The sequence below is a fragment of the Manis javanica genome, chromosome 17 (assembly GCF_040802235.1).
Source record: "Manis javanica isolate MJ-LG chromosome 17, MJ_LKY, whole genome shotgun sequence".
Lineage (NCBI taxonomy): Eukaryota > Metazoa > Chordata > Mammalia > Pholidota > Manidae > Manis > Manis javanica.
The window spans coordinates 54,420,054-54,446,372 of NC_133172.1; the positions used below are offsets into that span (position 1 = coordinate 54,420,054).

The following is a 26,319-nucleotide window of genomic DNA, read 5'->3' on the forward strand; positions in this document are numbered from 1 at the left end:
TATACATTTAAACCTATTTTCTTTTGAAGACATGTCTTCATTACCCTTTGACGTTAGTTGTCCTATCGTAGGTTTAAAGTCAAGTTCATCTGAGTTCCCAATAAGTGGAGGAAGAATCGCATAAACTGTGCATGAGCTCAAACCATAGACATTCGACTCAGCTTATGAGGAAATGCATATGGAACCTCATTGGATTCATTTATACGTGGCATTTTCTATGTCTTTCATCCTATTCCTTGCTCCACTGTGCATTGTTGCAGATTGTCAATGGCAGAGACCCCGTGTTTTGTGAACATCATTTTTAGTTGCATTTATTATCATTTTTTGTAACTGTCAGTTTTTAGCCTATCATGAGAGTTTTCTTTAGACTGGGCCCCATCTTTATTAATTGGAAGCATACTTTATCTTTCCCAGGTTACACACCCACCAATGTTGTAAGCCTCTCCTCACCCCCACTCCACAAAAATCCCAGTTTTGTGAGAGGACACTTGATATCACTATTTCCAACATATTACAATCTGCAAACTATTTGACTGATTTTTGGTTTTGCACTCATTTAAAGTTTCTCTACTTGAGTCATTTTTTAATCAATAGTCAGTTCTGAAATTTAGATTTGGTCATGAAAGGAACTGATTAGAGATTTATATACAAGTTTTATTTACTCTTGTTGTTCCATGTGGTCATTTCCTCTGTCGGCAAGTCTGTGATGTGTGCAGATTCCTAAAGCTTCGATACTCTTTGCTATTTAATTGTTTCTTCTACCACTTCACCTTGGGTTGGTTTTGTTTGGTGGATTTATAGGTTTCCTTATCCTAATATCTGGACTTTAAATAGTCGCTATTAAGCCTCTAAAATCAACCAGCCTCTGACTGTGCTATCATTAAAAGTTAACTGCCTTCCCATTAATCCATTAGTTGTGAAGATTAATTGGGAAAGCTATTCAAACCAAGGCTGTAACTTGGGACATGCAAGCTAGTGTTTGCCTCCAAGTGAAAGCTCATCCTATTGACATCAGACTATTAACAATTACACATATATGTATAATCACCCATGGCTTATATAGGGGAAAATACATAGAAACATACAGGCTGTTGCAAAAATGAATTCTTGACAACTTGGAAATCACCCTTGTGTTTGATTCAACTATAGAGAATAATGCTGATAAATATTTAGTTGTTTAAAATTGCAGCAATATGTTATTTTTCAGATTTAAGCCAGTGATTGACAAAGTTAGAAGCTCATGTTTATCATATTTACTATCCCTAAAACTGGTATCCTTAAGTGAATGTTCATTTTCATATCAAAGTCATATTAGTACTCAAAGAAGCTAAAGAATTTAGCAGTAGTCTATAGTTAGTGATGTTTGATTTGAAATGTTATTTTAGGTAATAATGAGAGATAAAATCAGGATAGGCCCATATTTTGTCACCTGTTATTATGAAAAATAATATTTTATTCAAGTCCAGTTGTACCATTTTCTTTAAAACTTTCCCCCATTTTTTCCCCACCAGAATGTCACTGTGCAGTCGTTGTTTCCACACACTGTCAGTTGACACAGTACATAGGGGAGAAGGGGTAGGGTGCAATACCATCACCATTTTTCATTCTTTAAAGAGCCTCATGAAACAGTTTGAAAAGCATTAAGATGTTTGTGAAAGGAGCAAAACTCTCCATTGGATAGAAATTAATTTGCAAGTCTATTTTAGTGTTTTCTAAACTAGTATGATCCCGGCTAAACTACACCCCAGATGAAGAAAGTCAGAATGATCTGGAATAGGCACAGTCATGAGCAAGTTTTAAATCTCTCTCATATGATCCTACTGGGCAGCAAGGATGAATTACTGAAGGTGCATGTTCCACAGAAGAGACGACCTGGAGCTGATCCATATATTTTTTATAGGGAGGTTGATGCTGCTTTTCAATCAGATCTGAGTCTACTCTAAGTTCTTAGGATGGACTCCTGTGGCTTTTTGATTTGTGCTGAGTGCCTGGGATGGGTACAAGTCGGAGGAAGAGCCTGCAGACTTGGGAAGAGTTCGTTAGCCTGGAATTTAGTGAAGACCGCCCAAATGAGGGCAAGCGGGGCTGTTGACTCAGTTCACTATAGCAAAGGAGTCCGCCAGCATCCCTGGTGTTTGGCAGAGACTCAGAGGCAGGCAGCGGGGAGGGAAAACTATAAAGTGGAAAAACAGGGAAGGCTTCAGGTGAGCCTTGACTGGGGGCTGTTGGCAGGGGAAGCTGTGAGTGGGCTAACGAGAAGCAGGCCATCTTACGTGATTGATTAGTTGTGTATATTTGGCTTCCTCTGTACTTAGTAGAGAATTAGAAATCTCTACTAAATATGTTTATCCTACCCTAAGTTGGAAGCAGGGGCAAAAATTAGGGAACTTTTAAGTTATTAATCAAGTCCTGGAAGTTGTTAATCAAGTCCTGACTGTTGGGCTTGTTGCTCTGGGAATTTTGTTGGCTTCCTGGGCTTGTTGCTGTGGGATGGTTGCCATAGGTTATGGTGAGAGTCCTATTTTTGTATGTAGTCTGGCCATTGTCCCTTTGTATGCAGTCTCTCACTGGGCAGGAGTCAGAGGCCATCAGAGACTGGATGGATCCTGTGTCATGCCAGGGCAGGAAAATGGGACTTCACTCCTGGAGCTCTGCAATTAGACCTGAATAATTTGTAGAACTAACCCAGACTGGGCTTATGGTTAGAGAAAAATATCATTATATGACTTGAGATGGAGTCTTGCATTATATACAGTATTTTTGATAGATGTTAGAATAATTGCACACGTTCTTAAATTAATTGATGATTTCTAATCTCACCTGGATGACAATTTGAATAATACATATTGGAATAAAACATTTTGTTAAAGGAAGTAGATTTCTTAAAGGAAGGTCATTCCTTAATCCTGAATCTCTTGTGGAACATTTGGACGAGGTCTAAATAAACTGTTTTCTAAAAAGACTGAGATTCCAACATTTCCAAAGCTCCCTGTCAAAGGTCCTACCTCTGCCTCCAGGGTACGGGAATTGTGAAAGATTTTGAGGATAGTTGCTTTCTATTCTTATGCTTATTTTTATTCTTATTTTATTTCCTTCCATCCCATTCCATCCCATCCCATTCCATTCTTCTCCAATGAATGTTCCTGCGCGAAACTGATTCATTTGTAGGCATGCAACTGATATATTTCCAAGTAAAAGAGAGGGTTGTTTTACTTAGTGGCAACTAAGCTGAATGCTGCTGAAAATCAGTCTGATTTTTTGGTCAAGTATTGTTTCAGTAATGTATTGGCCCAGAAAGGAGTTCTGTGTCCTTTGGTAAATTATTTAACCATTCAGTTGTCCCATGGAGTTGTCACATATAGTATATAGAGTATTTGTCAGGATCAAATGAGTTAATACATGAGAAGCACTGAGAACATAAGCAGCCAATAATAAACACCTATTATCTTAGTACAGGTAGTGCTACACAGAGATTAAGAAAATTGAATTACTTTTATTAAAAACTGAACAGCTTTTACTTATGAGAATTATGCATTAAAGCCATTTGTAAAATAAAATTAAATTACTTTCGATTGAGCTATATTAAATACTTTCAATATAGCTTGGATCTTTGTAAGAAGCTATTGAGTTTTTTCATATACTCAAGTTTGCCACAGGTCTAATTTATCATTGTCTTTTTAATGATCATAGTAAGTTTTCCTCTAATGTGCAGAGTAAATGGTGACTTTTTTGAGAAATTGACCTCTTTTGAGAAGTATAAAGCTGTATATTTGTGTGTCTTTGTGAGTGTGAGTGAAAATGTCTCAACACAAAGTAGGTAAATATGGATATTCTAACAGCATTCATTAAAGCTCTTCTATATGTAATTAATATACGGATTTTTTGTTAGCAAAGGAAGACTAAAAACTATAGCTTCACATTTCCAACTGTCTATCAAGGTTAATATGGAAATTCTAATGTGACTATAAAAAAAGATGCATAAAATAATATAATTTTGGAAAAGCACAGAGTAGTAAGAGAGATGTTAATTTGTTCCTTGACGAGAAACATCATCAACTAACCAAACATGCCCTACCATTTTGAACTGTACAAGCCCTTCCCCTTGATATACTCAAGCCGCTCACCTGCAGGGCCCCAGAGCCAGGTGGGGTGGGGGGAGGGAGCTGATTCCCAGCATGCAACACGGCAGCCCTAAGCCCGGAGCGACGCTGCCCTGGTACCTCTCCACGTCGGTCTCGGGGATAGCGGGATGCAAGCCGTGGCTCTTCTGCTGGAAGGTAGACAGCTCTGTCCATCCCGTGTGCAGGAGGCGGCGGTACCAAAAGCAGCCCTGGGACCAGGAAGGCCTCAGCCTCCCAGGGCTCATCCTAAAAGCTGGAGAGGGCCGCTCTGCTCCTGAAATTCAGAAACCTTCCTTCTTGGTGTCAAAAGAGAGCGTCAGGGGAGCTGGGAGCTGGGAGCTAGGGCCTCCCTGGCAACGCAAAGCGAAAGCCCATCAGAAAGGGAGCAAGCGGCACACACATGCCAGGGACGTGCAGGAAGCAGGAGAGAGGTGAGCAGGCGCTGCCCCGGGAGAGCCCTGGGGCTGAGGTGAGGGCAGCGGTCTGAGCCTCTCGCTTGTTCTGGGTGGAGGGACTGCGGAGGTGCAGGGTCCAGGCCCAACCGCTACACTCCAGTTAGCACAGGCTCCCAGCTTGGCAGCTTCCGCGGGGGGCCGTCATCTGCGGACTCGCAGCAGTGGGTGCAAAGGTGGCAATAGTTGCGCACTATACGTTTGCGTGTGTAGATACGTAAATTGCACATAGGTAATGTAATGTACATATAATATGTAACCATAGTACATGTAGTATACTATATATGTTTATATTCTGTAATAGCATATATTTATACTATGTAATATTTATATTTTATATAAATAATATAAGGTCATTGTATAGTATACACATAATATACAGTATATTTACACATGTAAATACATGCATGTTAATGTATATAAATGTAAACATGTACACACATATGTATTATTAACATGTTTATATGTATATGATTATATGATATGTATCCATATATAGATATGTACATACATATACCACACAATAAGTGTGTGCCCTCACACTTATGTTTTGATGGCCAACTTAGTATTTATACAGGGTCGGCTTATATATACATTATATATGTACATGTATTCATTATAATATATAATACATATGTATATTGTGACATATATTTGTATGTACACATATGTATTATAATTACACATATTTATAATATATATTTCTAAGTATAGATATTGTACATATAGAAATATAAAATGTGTATGATAGCGTATACTATTATATGTAGAATAGTAATGTATGTACATATATATGTTCCTGATTAAGGGACCAGGATGGTATAATGATCTGATACAGGACTTAATTAACAAACAATATGATTATGTTTTGAACTGAAATAATACTGTTGTGTCAGATCGGAAAAGCTCCTTACTTAAATGCCTGTATATTTATGCACTCTGAGTGATGGTTGCATGCCTCTGAAAGCTGTAAATGAGAGCTAATGCTGTGGAAATTGGGAAGGCAGCTGAGAGTTCTAGCTGCAGATGAGTCCAGGGGAAGACTAGTTCATTGCATTGCTTTGACCAGAGTGTAGCATAGGGTTTCTCAACTGCTGCACTGTCGACATTGTGGACGAGATAATTCTTCGCTGTGGAGGGCTGCCCTGTGCTCTCTAGCATGTTTAGTAGTGTCTGTGGCCTCCACCCGCTGGATTCCAGCAGTTACCCCCAGGTTGTGAAGATCAAAGGGTCTCCAGATATTGATAAATTTCCTCTGTGGGCAAAATCACCCCCAGTTGTTCTCAGCCTTGCAAGACCAGAACTTGCATTTTACTGCATTTACTGGTGCCATCAGAGGAAACTGGAATTAAATTCACAGGAGACTGATACTTAATCCAGAATTCCATGTCATTAATGTCTAGAGGGAAGTACTCCTTTTACTCACCCCAGACTCATTATTGCTGTCTGAGACCTTCCTTCCCTGGTGTCAAGACTACTGAAGATAAAATTGGTAATAAACAAATAGCACAGCAAACCTGGAATTGGAGTATGCAACTTCTTGAGGGATATTTTTTTCATGTCATTATTGTGTCTGGTGAAATTCCTAAACTACAAGCCTAAAGAAATAATAATTGTAGTCACAGTGTTCTTATGTACTGAATTTTAAACCCCAAATTACCTTTTAAATTTCATGTTCCCACCAAAATGAGAGGAGCAAATTAACCAAAATCGGTCCCAGTTACTTCATCTGTAAAATAACATTGATATTAGTACTTCAGAAGGGAGTGGTAAGAGACCCGTAACTAGGTGTGGAATGGTTGTAATTTCTTAGCACAGAACGCTCACTGAACATGCGCTGTTACTAGTTTTACATAAGAATAACTTTAGAATATCTCATTGCCAAATAAACATGCAACAGATTGTAGGGAAATATATACGCTCTTGGTAAAATATAGTGACACCATGTAAACACCACTCAAGTCGACAACTAGAGCTTAACACCCCAGAAGCCTCCCTGATCCATTTCCTGTATCACACATGATTTTCCCCACAAATGGAATAAGCATCCTTCTCTTATTTTAATCCCATTCTTTTAAAGATAAAAATAGAACAATATTGATTTTCAGTTTATAATGGCAAAAACAAATGAGCAATAAACATATACCCTTTAGAGCGATTTCACTAGAGAGGCATTTTACATCCAAAACATCGATTTGAATCTGCATAATTGATTCTGAATTGCAGTTAAACACCATTTTTTTATGACACACCTGAAAACTCATAATGATTCAAAACTGACTCTACTTATGGTAAGTACACACCCATACATGGACCCCCCACAATAGATAAGGTACTTATTTGTATGTGCAAATACACACATCAGCGTTTTTACAGTGTATCAAAGCATTTTGTTGGGAGCTGTGATTAGCATAATCAGAATTTCCCTCATCACTTCTGGGATTGTATGTCTTTGTATGTCTACACTACCTACTACTTGAATCACAACTAGATTGACTGCGTCAGTATTTAAGCCAATCGGCAAACATGCAGGGACTGTCCACTGGTTATCAGGTCTCTCCTAAGAGTTTGCTGAAGAATTTCAAGTGTGAAAGAAGAAAAAGTGGACTTTAAATGAAAATGAGGCTATCTTAAAAATTAAAATGCTATCTTAGATTCTTGTGAAAGGCTTTGGTCAATTTTTACTTATCACTTCTGCTTTAGACAGCAGGACTTCAGAAAAATATTGTAGTTTGAATATTTAATTAGTAAAACTTCTAGTGACTGTTCAAAAAATCTGTGTTCAGGCAGAATAAGCTTCATAAAAGTTTAGATGAATCTAGGTAATTCCTAGATTTATTTAATTTAAATTTAAATTGTTTGTAGCTCATTAAAAAAATTAGAACAATTACCCTGCATGATTTTTAATTACCAATGTTATATCCAAAATATGAGAGAAATATGTTTCTGATAAGAGCAAAAATGGCAACAACTTAATAATTGTGTAAAATAAAAAACAAATACTTTAAAGATTGTATGGAATGAAGGATTAGCTGAAGAATAAGCATATGTGGATATCATGGTCAATATGAGACTATTTTTATACTTTTTCTTTGTGCCTAATTTTTTGTTTTATATGTGATACATGTAAAAGGATAGATGGTAATCAGGTATATACTTTCATATCTACCTTTATGTACATACTGACATATACATATATGTATGTATACACACACATACTTCTTTCCTCCAGAAGTAACCAGTATCCTGAATATTATGTTTTCCATTTCTTTGTTTCTTTAATAATTAAAAAAAGTCACGTATGTCCCTAAACACCATATTACTTAGCTTTGGTGTTTTCAAGATTCTCAAAACTATGGAATGTATATGGTTTTCTTTAACTTGAGCTTCTTTCTCTAGAGCTTTTGTTTCCGAGAGCCAACCATTTTTTGGTGTGTGTTGCTGTAGTTCCTTTTTACTGCTGTATGTTATTCCTCTGTGGAAAGTATGACGATTTATAGATTGTTCTGTGGTCATTGGATGTTTGGGTTGTTAATGGTTTCTTGCTGTCATGCACAGTGTTGCTAGAAATGGCAAATGTCTGCTGGTGCACAAAAGCAGAAGTTTCTCTGGGTCAGTGCTTCCTGACTTTTTTTCTAGTAATTTGAATTGCAAATATTTGCATAAAAAATACTAATATTTGTATTGTGTCCTTGGTTGGGTAAGAAGGCAAACTCCTTGAGACCAGTGGTTCATCATAGGGATGCTCTGTCCAGGGGGCACACATATAAATGGAACTGGTGGAACATGGGATATGGAAATTCAAATACACAGGCTAATGACAAATTGTTTTTTAATGTAGGTGCTCAGATTTACACTCCCACTGTAGCATGTTGGAGCTTCTCTGAGCCCATGTTGTCTGGAAGATCTGGTGCTGTCAGACTTCTGAAGTCTTGCTAATCTGTTGTTTGTAGAATCATATCTAATTGTAGTTTTGGTTTATATCTCTTTTTACTGATAAGTTTGAGTGTTAACTTATGTGAAGTGTGTTTTGTGAACTCTCTGCTCTTCCCTTATGCCATTTTTCCCAAGTGTGTTTTCTGACTGATTTAAAGGTAGTTTTTGGTTTTCTTTATTGTATTTGGTTTTCCTGACTTTGGAATACTAATTGCATACTGTTTTGCAAGTACTTTCTACATGTTGTGATGTTTCTAAGTGTCTTTTGGTAACCTAAGATCTTAATTTTGATATAATTGAATTTATAAATCATTTCTTATATACATTCATTTCTATATTAGGTATACTGATTAGGTACTTTTGTTTCTTGCTTTGATAAATCTTTTCTACCTCAAGCTATGATATTATTTTATAATTTCTATGAAATTTTCCTTTTCTCTTCTGTTTAAGGTCTTTTCTTTTCTCATTGAACTTATTAGATCCAGTAGAACATTGCATATAAGCATTGGGTGTATTATAAGAGATCCTAGTATTTTTTCTTTGATTTGGTTTGGTTTATCTATTGAATCCAAGAAGGTGTCAGCCCTGTCCTAACCTGAATGTGGGTTTTTTTTCCTCTTGGCAGACGATTGTGGTGAACCTCTCGTGTCTTCCTTATCTCAGGCATCATTCAGCAGTTCATCTGAGCTTTCCAGCAGCCATGGTCCTGGATTTGCAAGGCTTAATCGAAGAGATGGTAAGTCTGTTTTCTTTCCTTGGATTGGTTCATGATGAATCTCAGTAATTGTCTATTCTGTTAGTAAAATAATTGTAAGAGCTGTCTGGTAAAAGTAGATTTCTAAATAAGCAGATGGCAGAAACTCAAAGGCTATCTATAACCTGTAGGACTTGCTCTGGAATGGCAAAGGGATGCATCCTATTTTAAAATCCTGTATCATAATTTCAGCAAAGAATTGAATTCTTTCAATTGGGTGAGCTTTCTGTGTATCTTACACCGTAAACTTTTCAATAACAATATGCAATCATTATGTATACAGTAGCCATAAGAATTTAATTGGCCCTCTATTTCAAGTTAAACAAGGAAGCTTGCAAGAAGTAATTTTAGAAGATGCTAATTATTTAAAAATAAAATCCCTCAGTTTGTTTAATTCTCAATGTGGATGACATGATTTTTTCTCTTGTTGGGGAATGGGCACTTAATAAGCTCTCATGTTCCTTTAGGAATACTCAGTTCATACTGTTGACTAGCTTTTAGGTGGGTTGTGTTTGATTGCTTGACTATGTTTAAAGGCAAGTGCAGGTAATTAAATGGCAACTTGCTGTAGCAATAAAGAATTTCAAGGCATTGTGCACTTAAAGACAGAACATTATTGTGGTCCCTTTTTATAACATGCTAAGGCAAAAACCATCTGTACATACATTCTATGGAAAGAGGCTTGGTAATAATAACACAGAAAACAACCATAAAATTTTTTTTTTGACAACCATAAAAAAATAGGTACCAACATCGTATATTATTAAAATGGCGATTTCCTCTTTTGTTATCCCCTTCTCGCATGCCGTATGTCAGCCACTTCTTATAATTTTTCTCCTTGATGTTACCCACGGTGCTGTCATAATGTTAGAGCACACTGCACATCGGACATAACAAATAGATCATATGTGTCTGTGTGTCTGTGTTTTGCCATCTGGTATACATTGTAAATATCCAGCACTTCAGCAGAATTTAAAATTTTAGTTTATTAAAAAAATTCTCTCATATTATTTGAGATAATCACTTATATGTGTTTTGAATGGAAGAGCATCAATGGAGAGTAAGAACTGAGGTCTTTGTGTCAGGTGGGGCATTTGGGTGGCCTTGAATAATATTTGTATAGATTATGCTTGCCTGTTATTTTTATTGTCTCATAATGAGAATTATTGGCCACACCAGACTATCTCCCTATTTGCGGTTCTGAACCCCTTCCTGACCATAGGCAAGTGAGCTCTCCTGTCCTCTCTGAGGGCCAGTCTGATCCTGTACCCATGGCCCTCCCAGAAGGGATGCTGTCATCCCAACCCCGATCTCACAGCGAGATCTCCACCTTATATTCCTTTTTAAAATAAGGCAGAGTTTAACATTTACCACCACTCTATGTGAGTAATAAAAGCTTTTCATAGAATTTGGCCCATGGAAATAGATACAAAATTTAACTATTTATCCTAATTTCATTTGGTGAAGTTCTATACATCACACAAAATATATGTCATTAGTTGGACCAAATCATGGTTTTCATGAGTTTATAGACTCATCAGGAGTCTCCATCAGTGGGACTCATTTTCATTCTAAATTCATTTCTGTAGCTCTCGGTGAACCACAACATCAAACTTCATGAATTTCATTTGCATGTTAATGAAATGGAAAAACAAAACAGAATAATTTTAATTGTCTTTTGCTGGTTGTCAGCCTACTTGATTACATTTTTTCTTTTTTCTTCAGTTTTTCTTTTTTTTCCTTTCCTATTAATTACATGAAGTGTTCACAAAGGAATGTTAGCTTTTGAGTGGTTTATTAAAGGCTATATATTATTTCTAGTATTGCAATATTCCTTGTAGTAGCTAGATCAGGCTGTTGAGGGGTATTTAGCCAAGTCAGTTGAACACCCCTAAACTAAACCAGCAAATAAATGTCTCAGTAGCCTAGTGACCCAGAGTGACCTCTTTCCTGTGGAATCCAGATAACTTAAGAGCCAAAGAACAGACAAGTAAGACACGAGGAGTCAAGTTCAGCAGCCCACTGCTTTCCCTCTGTGCCATGAGAAGTGGAATGAGTAACACCGAGAAGATGACTTGGCCATGCAGTGGGGGACGGAGACCAGGAAAACACTGCTGTTAAACACAGTGATTCCATTTCTACCAGTAGGGAGACAGGAAGAACATTTAACTTTTTTTGAGGTATATTAATTTAATTTTGTTGCTTGAGTGCTTTCTGAGTTGACTTGTATCCTTCAAACTCTAACCCTGATACCTATGAATGTGACTTCACTGAGATATAGGGTCTTTGCATTTGTGATCAAGTTAAAATAAGGTCATTTTGGATTCGGCTGGGCTCCAAATGAGGCCTGATAAGGAGAATGAGATTTGGAGACACACAGACAGAAAAGACAGAGAGAAAGTCCCATGGTAATGGGAGCAGAAATCTGATGTAGCCACATACCAAGAAATGTCAAATATTGCCAGCAACCACTAGTAGCTGGGACGAGGGAAGGATGCCATCTTCCCTAAAGCCTACAGACAGGGTGTGGGCCTGCTGACGCTTTGATGTTCCACTTCTAACCTCCAAAACTGTGAGAGAATCCATTTCTGTCCAGAGGCCCAGTTAGTAATACTTCGTTACAGCAGCCCTGGGAAACCAGCACACATGCCAGCGAGTCAGTGACTTCTCTTTTGTACTTCCGTTGCGCTGGGAAGATGCATTTCCATTTGAACCTGAAGGATTTCATAGCTCAGAGAAGTATAATCCAAACTTAACTGTAAACAACACAAATAAGAACCAGTTACTGCTAATACTGGTTATATAATGGAATTATATCTCTCCCTGCCTTTATGTAACATCATATTGTTGCAGTTTGAGTATAGTTTGAATTATAGTGGGCAACTTCAATTTTTACTCTGTCAATGTAGAGTTTAAACAGGTTCTAGTGTACCGTTCGATAGTCCAAGTGTGTTCTTAGGATAGAACACAAAGAAGCCATATATGCAGAACTGTTCCTGAGGCTACAGTATGGTCCAAATAAAAGTTTCTATTTTCATCTAATTGGGAAACCTTGGAAATGGGTTATTGCAAAGTGATATACTTGTGTATACAGATAAAATAATAAGGCATTAAATAAAATTGCTGTACACAGCAGAAATAAAATATATGTAGGAGTGTAAACAATATTTATGTATATGTACATTTTAAAAATTATATAGCAGATTGCTTCCATAACTGACAAATACCATGAGCTTTCTCTCATCTATTCTTTCAGATAGAAATATTTCCTATGTTGCTATAAAGTTGAATATTTGTATTTTCCCATTGTCTGCTTTATTTAACAACGGCTAAGCCCCTTCTACTCTAGATGCTTGTAAAGCAGTGCTTTCCCTATGCCTATGAGGTTTGCTGTTAAACATCAATCATCTATCTGTAGGGAAATCAGCATATTTCATTAATTGTTAGAAATAACTCCCATTCTTGCATGTACTTCTGATGAGAATAATTGTAACATTCTATACAGAATTATTTGGCAGTTCTTACTGCCCTAAATCATTGTGTTTCTTCTCATACAACTGTTATGCTTAAATTAAAACCCAAAAGATAAATCCCCAAGATATGCATAGTGCATGTCAGTGCTTAAGAAGACAGATGAAGTGACTGTTTCCTGCTGCTAAAAGGAGTTGCCTTAAATTTTTATAATTATCACATTAAAAAATGATAACATTAATATACTAAATAAGAGAGGAATTTTGTACGGAACTGAAAATGTTCCAGCCTAAGGAAAGGGAGGGGTCCTGATAGCACCGTGGGTGTGGGTCTGAAATGTGCCTGGGGGGCAGGTCCCCAGGACCAGGATGGGACGGCAGGCCTCGCTGACTGGAGTGTACAGAATTGCTACCCTGGGATGCCTGTTCTTGCAGAGTTTGTTAGAGAACAAAAGATGCGAGTGGTTCATTTGCTCAAACCTCCCCTGCTTCCCCATCTCACCCAGGGTCAGATGTGCCTCAATAAGCCCTGGGCACCTGAAGAGTTACTCGAATTGCAAGGGTCCCACACCTCAGGCTGGTTCAGGCTGCATGACTTACTAGCGCTGCCCGGTTTTTCTGTCTTGCACCCTAATTTATCTCTGGGGTCAGGAGATGTACAGTTTGTTTTAACATTGAGATGAGAGCATTTAAACCTGGCACAATCCCTGAATGGTCAGATTCCTGAGAGTCACCCCTACAGGCACAGAACAAGCTTCCCCAATACCCTTGCACCTCAGCTGACCTCCTCTGCTTCCCTCTCTTAAACCATCTCCAGTGGATCTTAAATTTTAGGTGTAGAGCAAACTCTTTGGTATTAGACAATCTCTGGGATTAAATCACCATTCCTGAGTTTAAATCACTACTATCTCTTACACTCTCCATCAGTGTAGTAAGATGCTGCAGAGTCACTACTTGTCTTCTCTGTGCTACACTGTCTTCCCCGTGACCCCTCACACCATGTGTACTAATCATAATGCCCCTCAATCCCCTTCACCATCCCTCCACAACTCCCTCCCCAACCCTTCCCCTTTGGTAACCACTAGTCCCTTCTTGGAGTCTGTGACTCTGTTGCTGTTTTGTTCCTTCACTTTTGCTTTGTTGTTATACCCCACAAACGAGGGAAATCATTTGGTACTTGTCTTTCTCTGTCTGGCTTATTTCACTGAGCATAATATCCTCCAGCTCCATCCATGTTGTGGCAAATGATAGGATTTGTTTTCTCCTTATGGCTAAATAGTATTCCATTGTGTGTACGTACCACACCTTCTTCATCCATTCATCTACTGATGGACACTTAGGTTGCTTCCATATCTTGGCTATTGTAAATAGTGCTGCAATAAACTTAGGGATGCATATGTCTTTTTGAATCTGGGATCTTTTTTTTTTTGGGGGTAAATTCCTAAGAGTGGAATTCCTCGGTCAAATGGTATTTCTATTTTTAGTTTTTTGAGGTACCTCCATATTGCTTTCCACAATGGTTGAACTAATTTACATTTCTACTAGCAGTGTAGGAGGGCCCCCCTTTCTCCATATTCTCACCAACATTTGTTGTTCTTAGTCTTTTGGATGTTGGCCATCCTAACTGGTGTGAGGTGATATCTCATTGTGGTTTTAATTTGCATTTCTCTGGCATGTGAGTTCTTTACTTATTTTGGATGTTAACCCCTTGTCGGATATGTCCTTTACGAATATATTCTCCCATACCGTAGGATGCCTTTTTGTTCTACTGATGGTGTCCTTTGCTGTACACAAGCTTTTTAGTTTGGTATAGTCCCATTTGTTCATTTTTGCTTTTATTTCCCTAGCCCGAGCAGATGTTTTCAGAAATATGTTGCTCATGTTTATGTTCAAGAGATTTTTGCCTGTTTTCTTCTAAGAGTTTTATGGTTTCATGATTTACATTCAGGTCTTTGATCCATTTCGAGTTTACTTTTGTGTATGGAGTTAGACAATAATCCTCATTCTCTTACATGTAGCTGTCCAGTTTTGCCAGCACCGGTTGTTGAAGAGGCTGTCATTTCTCCATTGTATATCCATGGCTCCTTTATCCTATATTAATTGACCATATATGCTTAGGTTTATGTCTGCACTGTCTAGTCTGTTCCATTGGTCTATGGGTCAGTTCTTGTGCCAGTACCAAATTATCTTGATTACTGTGGCATTGTAGTAGAGCTTGAAGTAAGGGAGCATAATCCCCCCAGCTTTATTCCTCCTTCTTAGGATTGCTTTGGCTATTTGGGGTCTTTTGTGGTTCCATATGTATTTAGAACTCTTTGCCTTAGTTCGTTGAAGAATGCTGTTGGTATTTTGATAGGGATTTTATTGAATCTGTAGATTGCCTTGGGCAGATGGCCATTAAGACAATATTAATTCTTCCTATTCATGAGCACGGGATGTATTTCCATTTGTTGGTGCCTTTTAAAATTTCTCTTATGAGTGTCTTGTAGTTTTCAGGGTATAGGTCTTTCACCTCCTTGGTTAGGTTTATTCCTAACCAATTGTGAATGGAATTGTTTTCCTGATTTCTCTTTCTACTAGTTCATCATTAGTATGTAGGAATGCAACAGATTTCTGCATATTAATTTTGTATCCTGTAACTTTACTGAATTCAGCTATTCTAGTCATTTTGGGTTGGATTCTTTAGGGTTTTTTATGTACAATATCATGTCATCTGCAAACAGTGACAGTTTAACTTCTTTCTTACCAATCTGGATGCCTTTTATTTCTTTGTGTTGTCTGATTGCTGTGGCTAGAAACTCCAGTATTATGCTGAATAAAAGTGGGGAGAGTGGGCATCCCTGTCTTATTCCCAATCTTAAAGGAAAAACTTTCAGCTTCTCACTATGAAGTATTATATTGGCTGTGGGTTTGTCATATATGGCCTTTATTATGTTGCTGTACTTGCCCTCTATACCCATTTTGTTGAGCGTTTTTATCATGAGTGGGTGTTGAATTCTGTTGAATACTTTTTCGGCATCTATGGAGATGATCATGTGATTTTTGTTCTTCTTTTTGTTGATGTGGTGTGTGATGTTGACTGATTTTCGAATATTGTACCGTCCTTGCATCCCTGGAGTAAACCCTACTTGATCATGATGGTTGATCTTCTTGATGTATTTTTGAATTCGGTTTGCTAATATTTTGTTGAGTATTTTTGCAACTATGTTCATCAGGGATATTGGTCTGTAATTTTCTGCTTTTGTTGTGTCTGCCTGGTTTTGTTGTTAGAGTGATGCCGGCCTCATATAATGAGTTTGAAAGTATTCCCTCCTCTTCTTCTCTTTGGAAACTTTAAGGAGGATGGGTATTAGGTCTTCACTAAATGTTTGATAAAAAATTTCAGTGGTGAAACCATCTGGTCCAGGCGTTTTGTTCTGAGGTAGTTTTTTGATTACCAATTCAATTTTGTTGCTGATAATTGATCTTTTCAGACTTTCTGTTTCTTCCTGGGTCAGCCTTGGAAGGTTGTATTTTTCTAGAAAGTTGTCCATTTCTTCTAGGTTATCCAGTTTGTTACCATATAATTTTTCATAGTATTCTGTAATAATTCTTTGTATTTCTGTGGTGTCTGTAGTGATTTTTCCTTTCTCATTTCTGATTCTGTTTAAGTGTGTAGACTCTCTTTTTTTCTTGATACTCTGGCTAGAGGTTTATCTATTTTATTAATTTTCTCAAAGAACCAGCTTCCATTTTCATTGATTCTTTCTATTGGTTTATTCTTCTTGATTTTATTTATTAATGCTCCTCCTTCTGCTGACTTTGGGCCTCATTTGTTCTTCTTTTACTTGTTTCATTAATTGTGCATTTAGGCTATTCATATGGGATTGTTTTTCTTTCCTGAGGTAGGCCTGTATTGCAATATACTTCCCTCTTAGCATGGCCTTTGCTGCTTCCCAGAGATTTTGTGGTGTTGAGTTATTGTCATTTGTCTCCATATATTGCTTGATCTCTGTTTTTATTTGGTCATTGATCCATTGATCATTTAGGAGCACGTTGTTAAGCCTCCATTTGTTTGTGGGCTTTTTTGTTTTCTTTGTATAATTTATTTCTATTTTTATACCTTTGTTGTCTGAGAAGCTGATTGGTATAATTTCAATTCTCTGAATTTACTGAGGCTCTTTTTGTGGCCTAGTATATGATCTATTCTTGAAAATGTTCCATTTTCACTTGAGAAGAATGTGTATCCTGCTGCTTTTGGGTGGAGTGTTTTGTAGATGTCTGTTAGGTCTAACTGTTCTAATGTGTTGTTCACTGCCTCTGTCTCCTTACTTATTTTCTTTCTGGTTGATCTGTCCTTTGGAGTGAGTGGTTTGTTGAAATCTCCTAAAATGAATACATTGTATTCTATTTCACCCTTTAATTCTGTTAGCATTTGTTGCATGTATTTGGGGGCTCCTGTGTTGGGTGCATAGATATTTATAATGGTTATAACCTCCTGTTGGACTGAGCCCTTTATTATTACATAATGTCCTTCTTTGTCTCTTGTTACTTTCTTTGTTTTGAAGTCTATTTTATATGATACAAGTATTGTAATTCCTGCTTTTTTCTCTCTATTGTTTGCATGAAATATCATTTTCTATTCCCTTCACTTTTAGTCTGTGTATGTCTTTGGGTTTGATGTGAGTCTCTTGTAGGCAGCATATAGTCGGGTCTTGTTTTTTATTCATTCAGTGACTCTACATCTTTTAATTGTTTCAGACCATTTACATTTAGGGTAATTAACAATGGATATGTACTTATTGCAATTGCAGGATTTAGATTCATGGTTACCAAAGTTTCAAGGGTAACTTCTTCACTATCTAACAGTGTAACTTAACTCACTTAGTATGCTATTACAAACACAATCTAAAGGTTTTTTTTCCCTCCTTTTTCTTCCTGCTCCATTCTTTATATATTAGGTATCATATTCTGTACTCTTTGTCTATCCCTTGACTGACTTTGGGGGTAGTTGATTTAATTTTTGCATTTGCTTAGTAATTAATTGGTCTACTTTCTTTACTGTGGTTTATTTTCTCTGGTGACAGCTATTTAGTCTTAGGAACATTTCCATCTATAGCACTCCCTCCTAAATACACTGTAGAGGTGGTTTGTGGGAGGTGAATTCTTTCAACTTTTGCTTTTCTGGAAATTGTTTAATCCCTGCTTCAAATTTAAATGATAATCTTGCTGGGTAGAGTATTCTTTGTTCAGGGCCCCTCTGTTTCAATGCATTGAATATATCATGCCACTCCCTTCTGGCCTGTAAGGTTTCTGTTGAGAACTTTGATGTTAGCCTGATGGGTTTTACTTTGTAAGTGATCTTTTTTCTCTCTGTGGCTGCTTTTAATAGTCTGTCCTTATCCTTGATCTTTGACATTCTTATTATTATATGTCTTGGTGTTGTCTTCCTTGGGTCCCTTGTGTTGTGAGATCTGTGCACTCCATGGCCTGAGAGGCTGTCTCTTTCCCCAGATTGGGGAAGTTTTCAGCAATTATCTCCTCCTCAAAGACCCTTTCTATTCCTTTTTCTCTTTCTTCTTCTTCTGGTACCCCTATAATGTGAATATTGTTCCATTTAGATTGGTCACACATTTCTCTCAATATTCTTTCATTCCTAGAGATCCTTTTTTCTCTCAGTGCCTCAGCTTCTTTGCATTTCTGTTCTCTAATTTCTATTTCATTTACTGTCTCCTCTACTTCATCTAATCTGCTTTTAAATCCCTCCATTGTATGTTTCATTTCAGATACTGTATTTTTCAAAGTTTGTATCTCATTCTTGAATTCCTCCCTGATCTCTTGAATATTTTTCTGTAGCTCCATGAGCATGTTTATGATTTTTATTTTGAAATGTCTTTCAGGAAGATTGGTGAGCTCAGTTTCACTTGGCCCTCTTTCTGGTGTTTGTGGGATTTTTTTTTGAATTAGGTTCCTTTGATATTTCACATGTGCAGGTGGTATTCTCTAGGGCTGAGAAGCTCTACTTTCTGGAGCTGCTCATCCCCTGGAGTGAAGGCAGGGTTCACAGGCATGCAGTGCTTTTGCCTGCTGGGAGGAAAGAGCTCTTTTCTGCTTCCCAGCTGCAGTGTCTGCCTCCACTGCCAAGGCCCATGGGCTGATCATGCAGGGAGGAGCTTCTATGGTATGCACTTGTTGGTGTTGTAGGAGGGGCTGGCCTGGTACTATGACATGGGCAGCCAGTTTGAGCGCCAGTGCCGGCTGGGAGGAAGGAGCAGCAGGCTGCGTATTGCAGTGGAGGGCCTCATAGCTGCTTTGCCAGTCAAGGGGATGGAGTGCCTGAAGCTCCTAAAAGTTCCCAACCTGCTGGGCTGAGTGCACTGGGACAATTTTGTCCACCTGTCCTTTCTCATGAGAAGCAAGCTCTGTGCAATCCTTGCCCCTTTAGCAGCCCTCTCACTGTTAGGAAGTCTCTCCGAGTGCCCGCCTTTCTTTTGTCCCAGAGCTGCCGGTTGTGAGTATCTGTTCTTCACAAATGGCTGGAATCTTAGTCTCTTCAAGTGTTCTGCCTGTCTTAATTTTCCAACCTCACTAAAGTCCAGAGCACCATGTAATGTAGGTTCCTGCTCCCAGAGCAGATCTCCAGGGCTGGGTGCTCAGCAGTCCTAGGCCTCCAGCCCCTCCCTGCTCTGTTTCTGTTCCTCCCACTGGTGAGATGGGGTGGGGGAAGGGCTTGCATCCCACCGGATTATGGTTTTGGTACTTTACCCTTTTCTGTGAGGTGTGCTCTGTTCCCCAGGTGTAGGCAGCCTGCCACAGCATTCTTTTCTGTTGCTCTTTCAGGATTAGTTGTATTTGCTATATTTTCATATTATATGTGGTTTTGAGAGGAGGTTTCTGTCTGACCTCTCACACCACTATCTTTAAACCAATCCCACTTAACCATATTTTAGGAAACCTCACAGGACCAAATATATACAACAACTTATACAAAAGTAATTCCAGGGAATTCAGGCTCCCTATAACTCTGGTAGAAATAGTTGATTTATTTCTGATTAATTATGATGCAAAGCAGGGTCAAAGAATTATAGTTATATATTACATGTGCATTATTAGCTATTTGCTTGAAGTAAAGATAAAATATTCTCACATATACTTAGTCAATGTCTGTGAAGTGGAGTGATCTGATGGGCTCATTTAAAATATTTTTACTTTTCTTAACATTTGGAGATAGATTTGTAAATTAAAAAAAAAAAACTTGCCAAGAGATTAACATTTTTATAAAGGTTTGGAAAATGAAGTTCCAGATCAATTTTATGGTCAGTGGTGTGTCTGTGTGCTTATAGATTCTATTTTGTGGACTGGCCTTGAGAAGGTGAAATAAAAATGAATGAAGATTTAAATCTTATTTCTCAATATGCCTATATCCTCTCTTCATTAAAGCAAAGGAGAGTTTGCTGTCCTTTCTGGGATTAATATAGAACCTTGCCTGTTCTTCTATTGATTCATTTGATTTAACGCCCGAGGTGACCGCTCACCTGCCTGTCCGGTCCTCTCTTCACTTCGGACGCTGCCCTCCCTCCTGGGCCCCTGCCTAAGGAAACATTCCTCCTCCTCCCAATGTCTCTCGCCAGTGTCTTGGTACGCCCTCTACCCTGCCCTTGGCTGTCCTTGTCTGCCCCCAGCACACTCTCCTCAGCTGTAAATCAATCTGATAACGTGATCTGAGTGAATGTGCCCTGTAGCCGATCCTAAGCAATTTATAGTGATAAAACATGCTATTTTGGAATCACAAAAAATAGGTTATAATACCAAATTGTGGGTGGCATTGGGAAAATGCAATCTCCTCTCTTTTTTTTTCTCTTTCCTATAGAAGTAAAGGGATGAATTTGAGGATCTCCAAATTCTGTGACAGTGCACTCTATTTATTTGTATTACTCTATAGGCAATGTCTTTTCTTTCTAACTCACTCTAGTAATGTAACTTTTCAAAGCTTGTGAGTAAAATTGATGGCCTTCCATAAGAAGGTGAATAGAGTACCTTAATAGAGATTGTCTTCTATGTCCCCTCAAACAAGAAGACACAGAATGCTCCTGGTTTAGGAAGTCTCTTCATCTGCTATAAAATCTAGGGATTCAAGTTGTAAATATGATCCTAGAAGTTAATACAAGGGCTGAAATTTGGTCAGTTAAAATATACCCATAAACTTAAAAATTATGAATATGTAACTTCCACTTCTTTGTGTATGTCTGATAGTTTTCACAGCCCGAATGGGATTATTTCACAAGTAGGGATAGTGAGAACCAATGGTGACTTAGGTTGGATGCTCCCAGAAGCACACCTGGGTGACGACTGAGGTGCTGGTGCTTCCTTAGGGGAGAGCTCCCTGGAGAAGAGTGAGGGGGTGGAGGAAGCAGGATAAAGAAGGGGAAGAAACCAAACAGTTTCAGGTGAAGTCCCACACAGCTTGATCCCCCAGGAAACTTTAGATGATGGAATTTTACCAGGATTTTATCCTACCTGTGGTAGAGAAGCAGGGTCTAACAAGGCGGCTGGTTGTGTGATCTGTTTAGAAAAAGTTAGTGTCTTAGTCAGATTGGGCTGCTGTAACAAAACACCGTAGACTGGATGGCCTTCTTAAACATTGGAATACAGTTGATGTACAATATTATATTGGTTTCAGATATATAATATAGTGATTTGACAATGATATGCATTACTAATTGCTTACCATGGCAAGTGTAGTTACCCTCTGTCACTATATCAAGATATTACAATATTATTGGCTATATTCCCTGTGCTGTATACTTCCATTTCTGTGACTGATTTATTTTATAATTGGAAGTTTGTACCTCTTTATCCTCTTCATCTGTTTCACCATACCCCCCTCCTTCTCCCTAGATGGCTCAAACAGTAGGCATTTATTCCATATAGTTTTGGACACTGGAATGTTGGCAGATACGGTTCCTGCTGAGAACCTGTCCCCACCGTAGATGGCCTCGGTCTTGCCCGCATGGCCTTGGCTTGGTCCCTGTGAGTGGGGAGAGATCTTTCTGTTTTCTTCTCCTTTTAAGGGCACTGCTTCCATCAAGAGGGTCCCACTCACAAGACCTAATCTAAACCTTATTACCTCCAAACAGTACCAAATACCAGAAATTGAGGGTTTGGGCATCAACATATGGATTTTGGGGAGACATATTCAGCCCGTAACAGTTAGCTGCATTTCTGTATAGTAGTAGGCCAACTAGAAAGTGTTAATTTGCTTAAAGATATCTGAGAGAAACTAAGATAGTCGGGCCTTCAGGGGCAAAGATCCTGGAGAGAAAGGAAATACCATACAGTGAGCCTGGAGTTTTATATACCAATAAACAGCTTCAAAATATATACAGAAAAATGCATAGAAATAATAGGAGAAATAAACTCTACAAATTGAAACACAAAACTCTCTCTCTCTGTAGCTTATTGAAGAAATAGGCCAAAAAAAAAAAAAAAAGGATCCATGGAAATATAGATTTTAACTGCAAAGTTAACAAATTTGACAAAAATGTCAATATAGAATTTATATTTATATAAGGGGTAGCATATATAAAAATTGCGCCTCTTGATAACTGCAGAATACACATTCTTATTTAGTGTACCTAGGAAATTTACTTAAATTTATCTTGGGCATAAAGATTGTGTCAATAAATCTCAAAGGGTTTTAATCATACAGAGTAAGTGCCCTGGGTACAGCTGAATTAAGCTAGCAATCAATAATTAAAAAATACTTAAAAACCCAGAAAGGTGTGGAATTTAATTAATACACTTCTCAAAAAGAAGTCTCAGTGGAAATTAGGGAAACATTTTAACTCAGTGATGACAAAATACTACAGGTCAAAATTGTGAGATGTGGCTTAGGCCGAACCGACAGACTTTATTGCACATGTACCGAGGAAGGAAGGTTAAATGTTAGTGACCCATCCAGTGCCTACCTCCAGTTTCTCAATAAATTAGAAAAAGAACAACAAATTAACCCAAAAGTCAGGAAAAGAAAAGGAAAAGAAAAGAAGAAAAGTTCTTTAATGAAATAGAGAACATGAAATACAATTAATAAGACAAGTGTAATAAGAGGATATCTTAATAAACTTCCTATGAATAATTGTGAAAATTTAAATGAATTGAAAAAATATTTGAAAAACACAGCCTAAAAAATTGTACCCAAGAAATAAAACAGAAAGTTAATATATTCCTCTGTCTGTTGAAGATAATAAATCTGTAATTCACCCTCTTCAACAGAGAAAACTCCAGGCTAAAATGCCTTCATATGTGAATTCTCCCAAACACTTTTAGGGAAGATACACAAATCTTACATATTCCCTTCCAGAGGTCAGAAAAAAAGAAAAAATGCCCCCCAACTCATTCTGCGAGGCCAGCACAACCTTGATACCAAATCCTGTCAAGGACAAACAAGAAAGGAAAATTAAAAACCACTCTCTCTCATGAATATAAATGCAAAACACTCTAAACACAATATTAGCATACATGTGTGAAAGAAGTCCAAGCAGGCCCCAGAATGAAAATGTACCACCTCGACCAGAATGTAATGTGCTCTGAAAGCGTGGTGGGTTGTATGACCAAAGAAACAGTGAAAGCAGGGGCCTAGAGCGTTCTTGTCTGGTTCATACTCTAGTATGCCGAGCATCCTCCCCAGGCAAGGACGGAGCAGGGAGAGGTATGAGGACAGCGAGCAGCAGAAGCCATGTTTTCTGTTCTCCCTCGTGTTAGAGCCTATTGTACTTGACCATGTGCTCTTCTATGTTGGACACCTATTGGGTGACGCCTACATCCTCTCAGGCCTGCTCTTCCTCCACCCACTGTTGTGAGGGTCAGGTCTGGCTTCCCACAGTTATCGCAGGGCCTCATCTTGGATGTACCTTACCCGTAGCTTCCTGCCCCTAGGTGCCCCGGATGCTGAGAGACGATCTGCCCCCAGGGAATCCAGTGGGCAGCATGAGTTCTGATGGTGGGACATATAGAGGATGGGCACTGATAAAAGATAAAAGCTTCCCCCTTTTGTCCTCAGGGTGGAAAGGTCTGAGATATCTTGTAAGGCTGCTCAGAAGTGTTAAACTTCTCATTTTATTGATACAGTTTTCCTGATTTTGCTTCGTTGTCTCTCCGTGCTCTCTTGTATCTCACCGAGTTCTTTAAAATGATTATTTTGAGTTCTTTGTTAGGCAGTTTGTAGGTCATCATTTCTCTGGGGTGGGTTACTGGAAATTTATTAGTGCCTTTTGTTGGTGTTCATATTTGCCTGATTTTTCATCATCTATGTAGCCTTGCATCGTCTGTGCATTTGAAGGAGCGTCATGAGGCAGGTCCTTGAGCAGGCAGGATTGGCCCCTGAGTGTGTCTGACAGTGCTGGAACCCACCCACAGGGCTATGTGAGGGGCTACAGGCAGGACTGGCCCCAGAGCGTGTCTGACAGTGCTGGAACCCATCCACAAGGCTACGTGAGGGGCCACAGGCAGGACTGGCCCCAGAGCGTGTCTGACAGTGCTGGAACCCACCCACAGGGCTATGTGAGGGGCCACAGGCAGGACTGGCCCCAGAGCGTGTCTGACAGTGCTGGAACCCATCCACAAGGCTACGTGAGGGGCCACAGGCAGGACTGGCCCCTGAGCGTGTCTGACAGTGCTGGAACCCACCCACAGGGCTACATGAGGGGCCACAGCCAGGGCCAAGGTCTGCAGGCCTGCCCGCGGGGATGGGGAGCATGTCTCCTACCAGGTCCTGAGCAGGCAGGGCTGCTCCCGGCCTGTGGCTGGATCCCAAAGCTCCCACAGAGGCAGTTTTGTCCATGGATGGCTGCTAGACTCTTGTTGCTGAGTTGGGAATGAGGGGAGACTTCTGCTGACATCACTTCATATATTCTATCTATCTATCTATCTATCTATCTATCTATCTATCTATCTATCTATCTATCTATCTATCTAATAGTTCTGTAATTTAAAATCTGTTCCCATAAATTATCTCATTTGATTTTTAACTATAATCCTTTTGAAGGCTGCCCTGCAGATGTAATTCCGTGAGAAAAGATGTAGAAAAATTACATGATTTCTTACAAAAGACTACTCCGTGTTTCTTCTCAAATAGGACTTTATATCAAGGATTTTCTCCCTCCGTGGGAGTTGTCAGGTCCTTAAAGGTCTAATAATTTAAGTAGAAAGCCTCACATTTAAATGATTTGGGGATTGTTATTTTCTTTTTTGATCCCTTAAAAAAAATTGACATGTAACGAATGTTAACAATAGAAAATAAAAGGGGCACGTGTAAGATTGATTATATAATTGGCCATGTAAAATATAGGTGATGTAATAGACCATATAAGAGTATAAGAGTATTTGACTATAAAAATGAAAAACAAGATTGGAGACTGTGCCAAAATGAGAGTGTTTAGGTGAGTTTTTCCAAAGCCTCATCCTTGACCTTGACATGCCCTCCCTGAACGAGCAGGTCCACTGCCAGGCCCCGGGAGACCTGTGCAGACACTGCCCACATTTGTGCTGGAGGCGAAGCATGTCTAACAGTCCCCTTTTTTGTATTTTCAACTTCCTGCTGGGATTTGCCAGCCGCCTGCTAGATGTCTTCAGAAAAAAGCTCAACATATCTTAAGTTAAACGTATCACCTCCAAACCAGCTTCTTCTTGTAATTATTTTTTCTTCCTGGTTCCTGGTGGTTATTTGTATCACGATAGCTTAAATTTCTCAGAATCGCCTTTTATTTCTCCCTGATCACGCCTCCCAAAGGTGATAAATTCTCTGTATTCCTGGTTTGCAATCTCTGTCTCTCTTACACTCTTCATTTCAGTTTCCACTGCTACTATCCTAATGCAGTTTTCGGATTTCTCGCCAAGGTTATTTTAATAAGCCCATAACTGGTCATGCAATTTTGAGGCTTTCCTTAGTAAAAATAAAGCACAGTCGTGACCTTGATTTTTGCATGCTTAAAGCTTTCAGCCCCACAACGATTGCAGGTGTGGGCTTTTCTGAATGTGCTTTCCAAAGTCCAGCTAATATTCTGCAGTGGTCGAGCAGGTAATTTCGTAGTTTCAAGGAAAAAGGAATAAAAAATATTCATGAACTTTTCATAAGTTAAGCTGTAAGATAATTTATGAATTGTGTACCATTTGTTAACAGAGCACAGTTTCTCTGAACTAATTTGTCTTTGCTTTATTTGTGTATCACTACCTATGTTTGTTCTACAAATCTAATAAATAAATCTTATGCTCTATGCAATTCTGTGATTAGGACAAATACATAAAGAGCTCATTGATGCATAAAAGCATATATGAAATAAAGTGAGAAATAGAAATTCAAACAATGTCATATATAGAAGGAGTAACCTTCATTTTAGTATAAAGAATAAACCATGCAAGCTGGATATGTGACTATTTGAATGTGGTGATGTCATATGAGCATCTAATTAAGAAAAGCATTGGCTAGACAAAGCAAAGACATTGGACCTCCCAGATGAAGACTTTACATCAACTCTCTTAAATCTGCTCAAAGAGCCAAAGGAAACCAGAGTGATATCTCAAAAAATAATATCAATAAAGAGTTACAGATT

The 26,319-nt window shown here is 38.6% G+C and overlaps 1 protein-coding gene across 3 annotated transcripts in view; it reads left to right on the top strand.

Moving 5' to 3' along the window:
• Positions 1–26,319, top strand: part of CNTNAP4 (contactin associated protein family member 4) — a 223,157-nt gene that overhangs the window by 23,467 nt on the left and 173,371 nt on the right. For 2 of the 3 annotated variants that reach the window (XM_073225716.1, XM_017667920.3), the window contains exon 2: positions 9,135–9,245. In XM_073225716.1, the coding sequence (XP_073081817.1) occupies positions 9,135–9,245 (111 nt within the window). The remainder of the gene's footprint in view (positions 1–9,134; positions 9,246–26,319) is intronic. The other variant, XM_073225717.1, reaches the window with a different exon arrangement.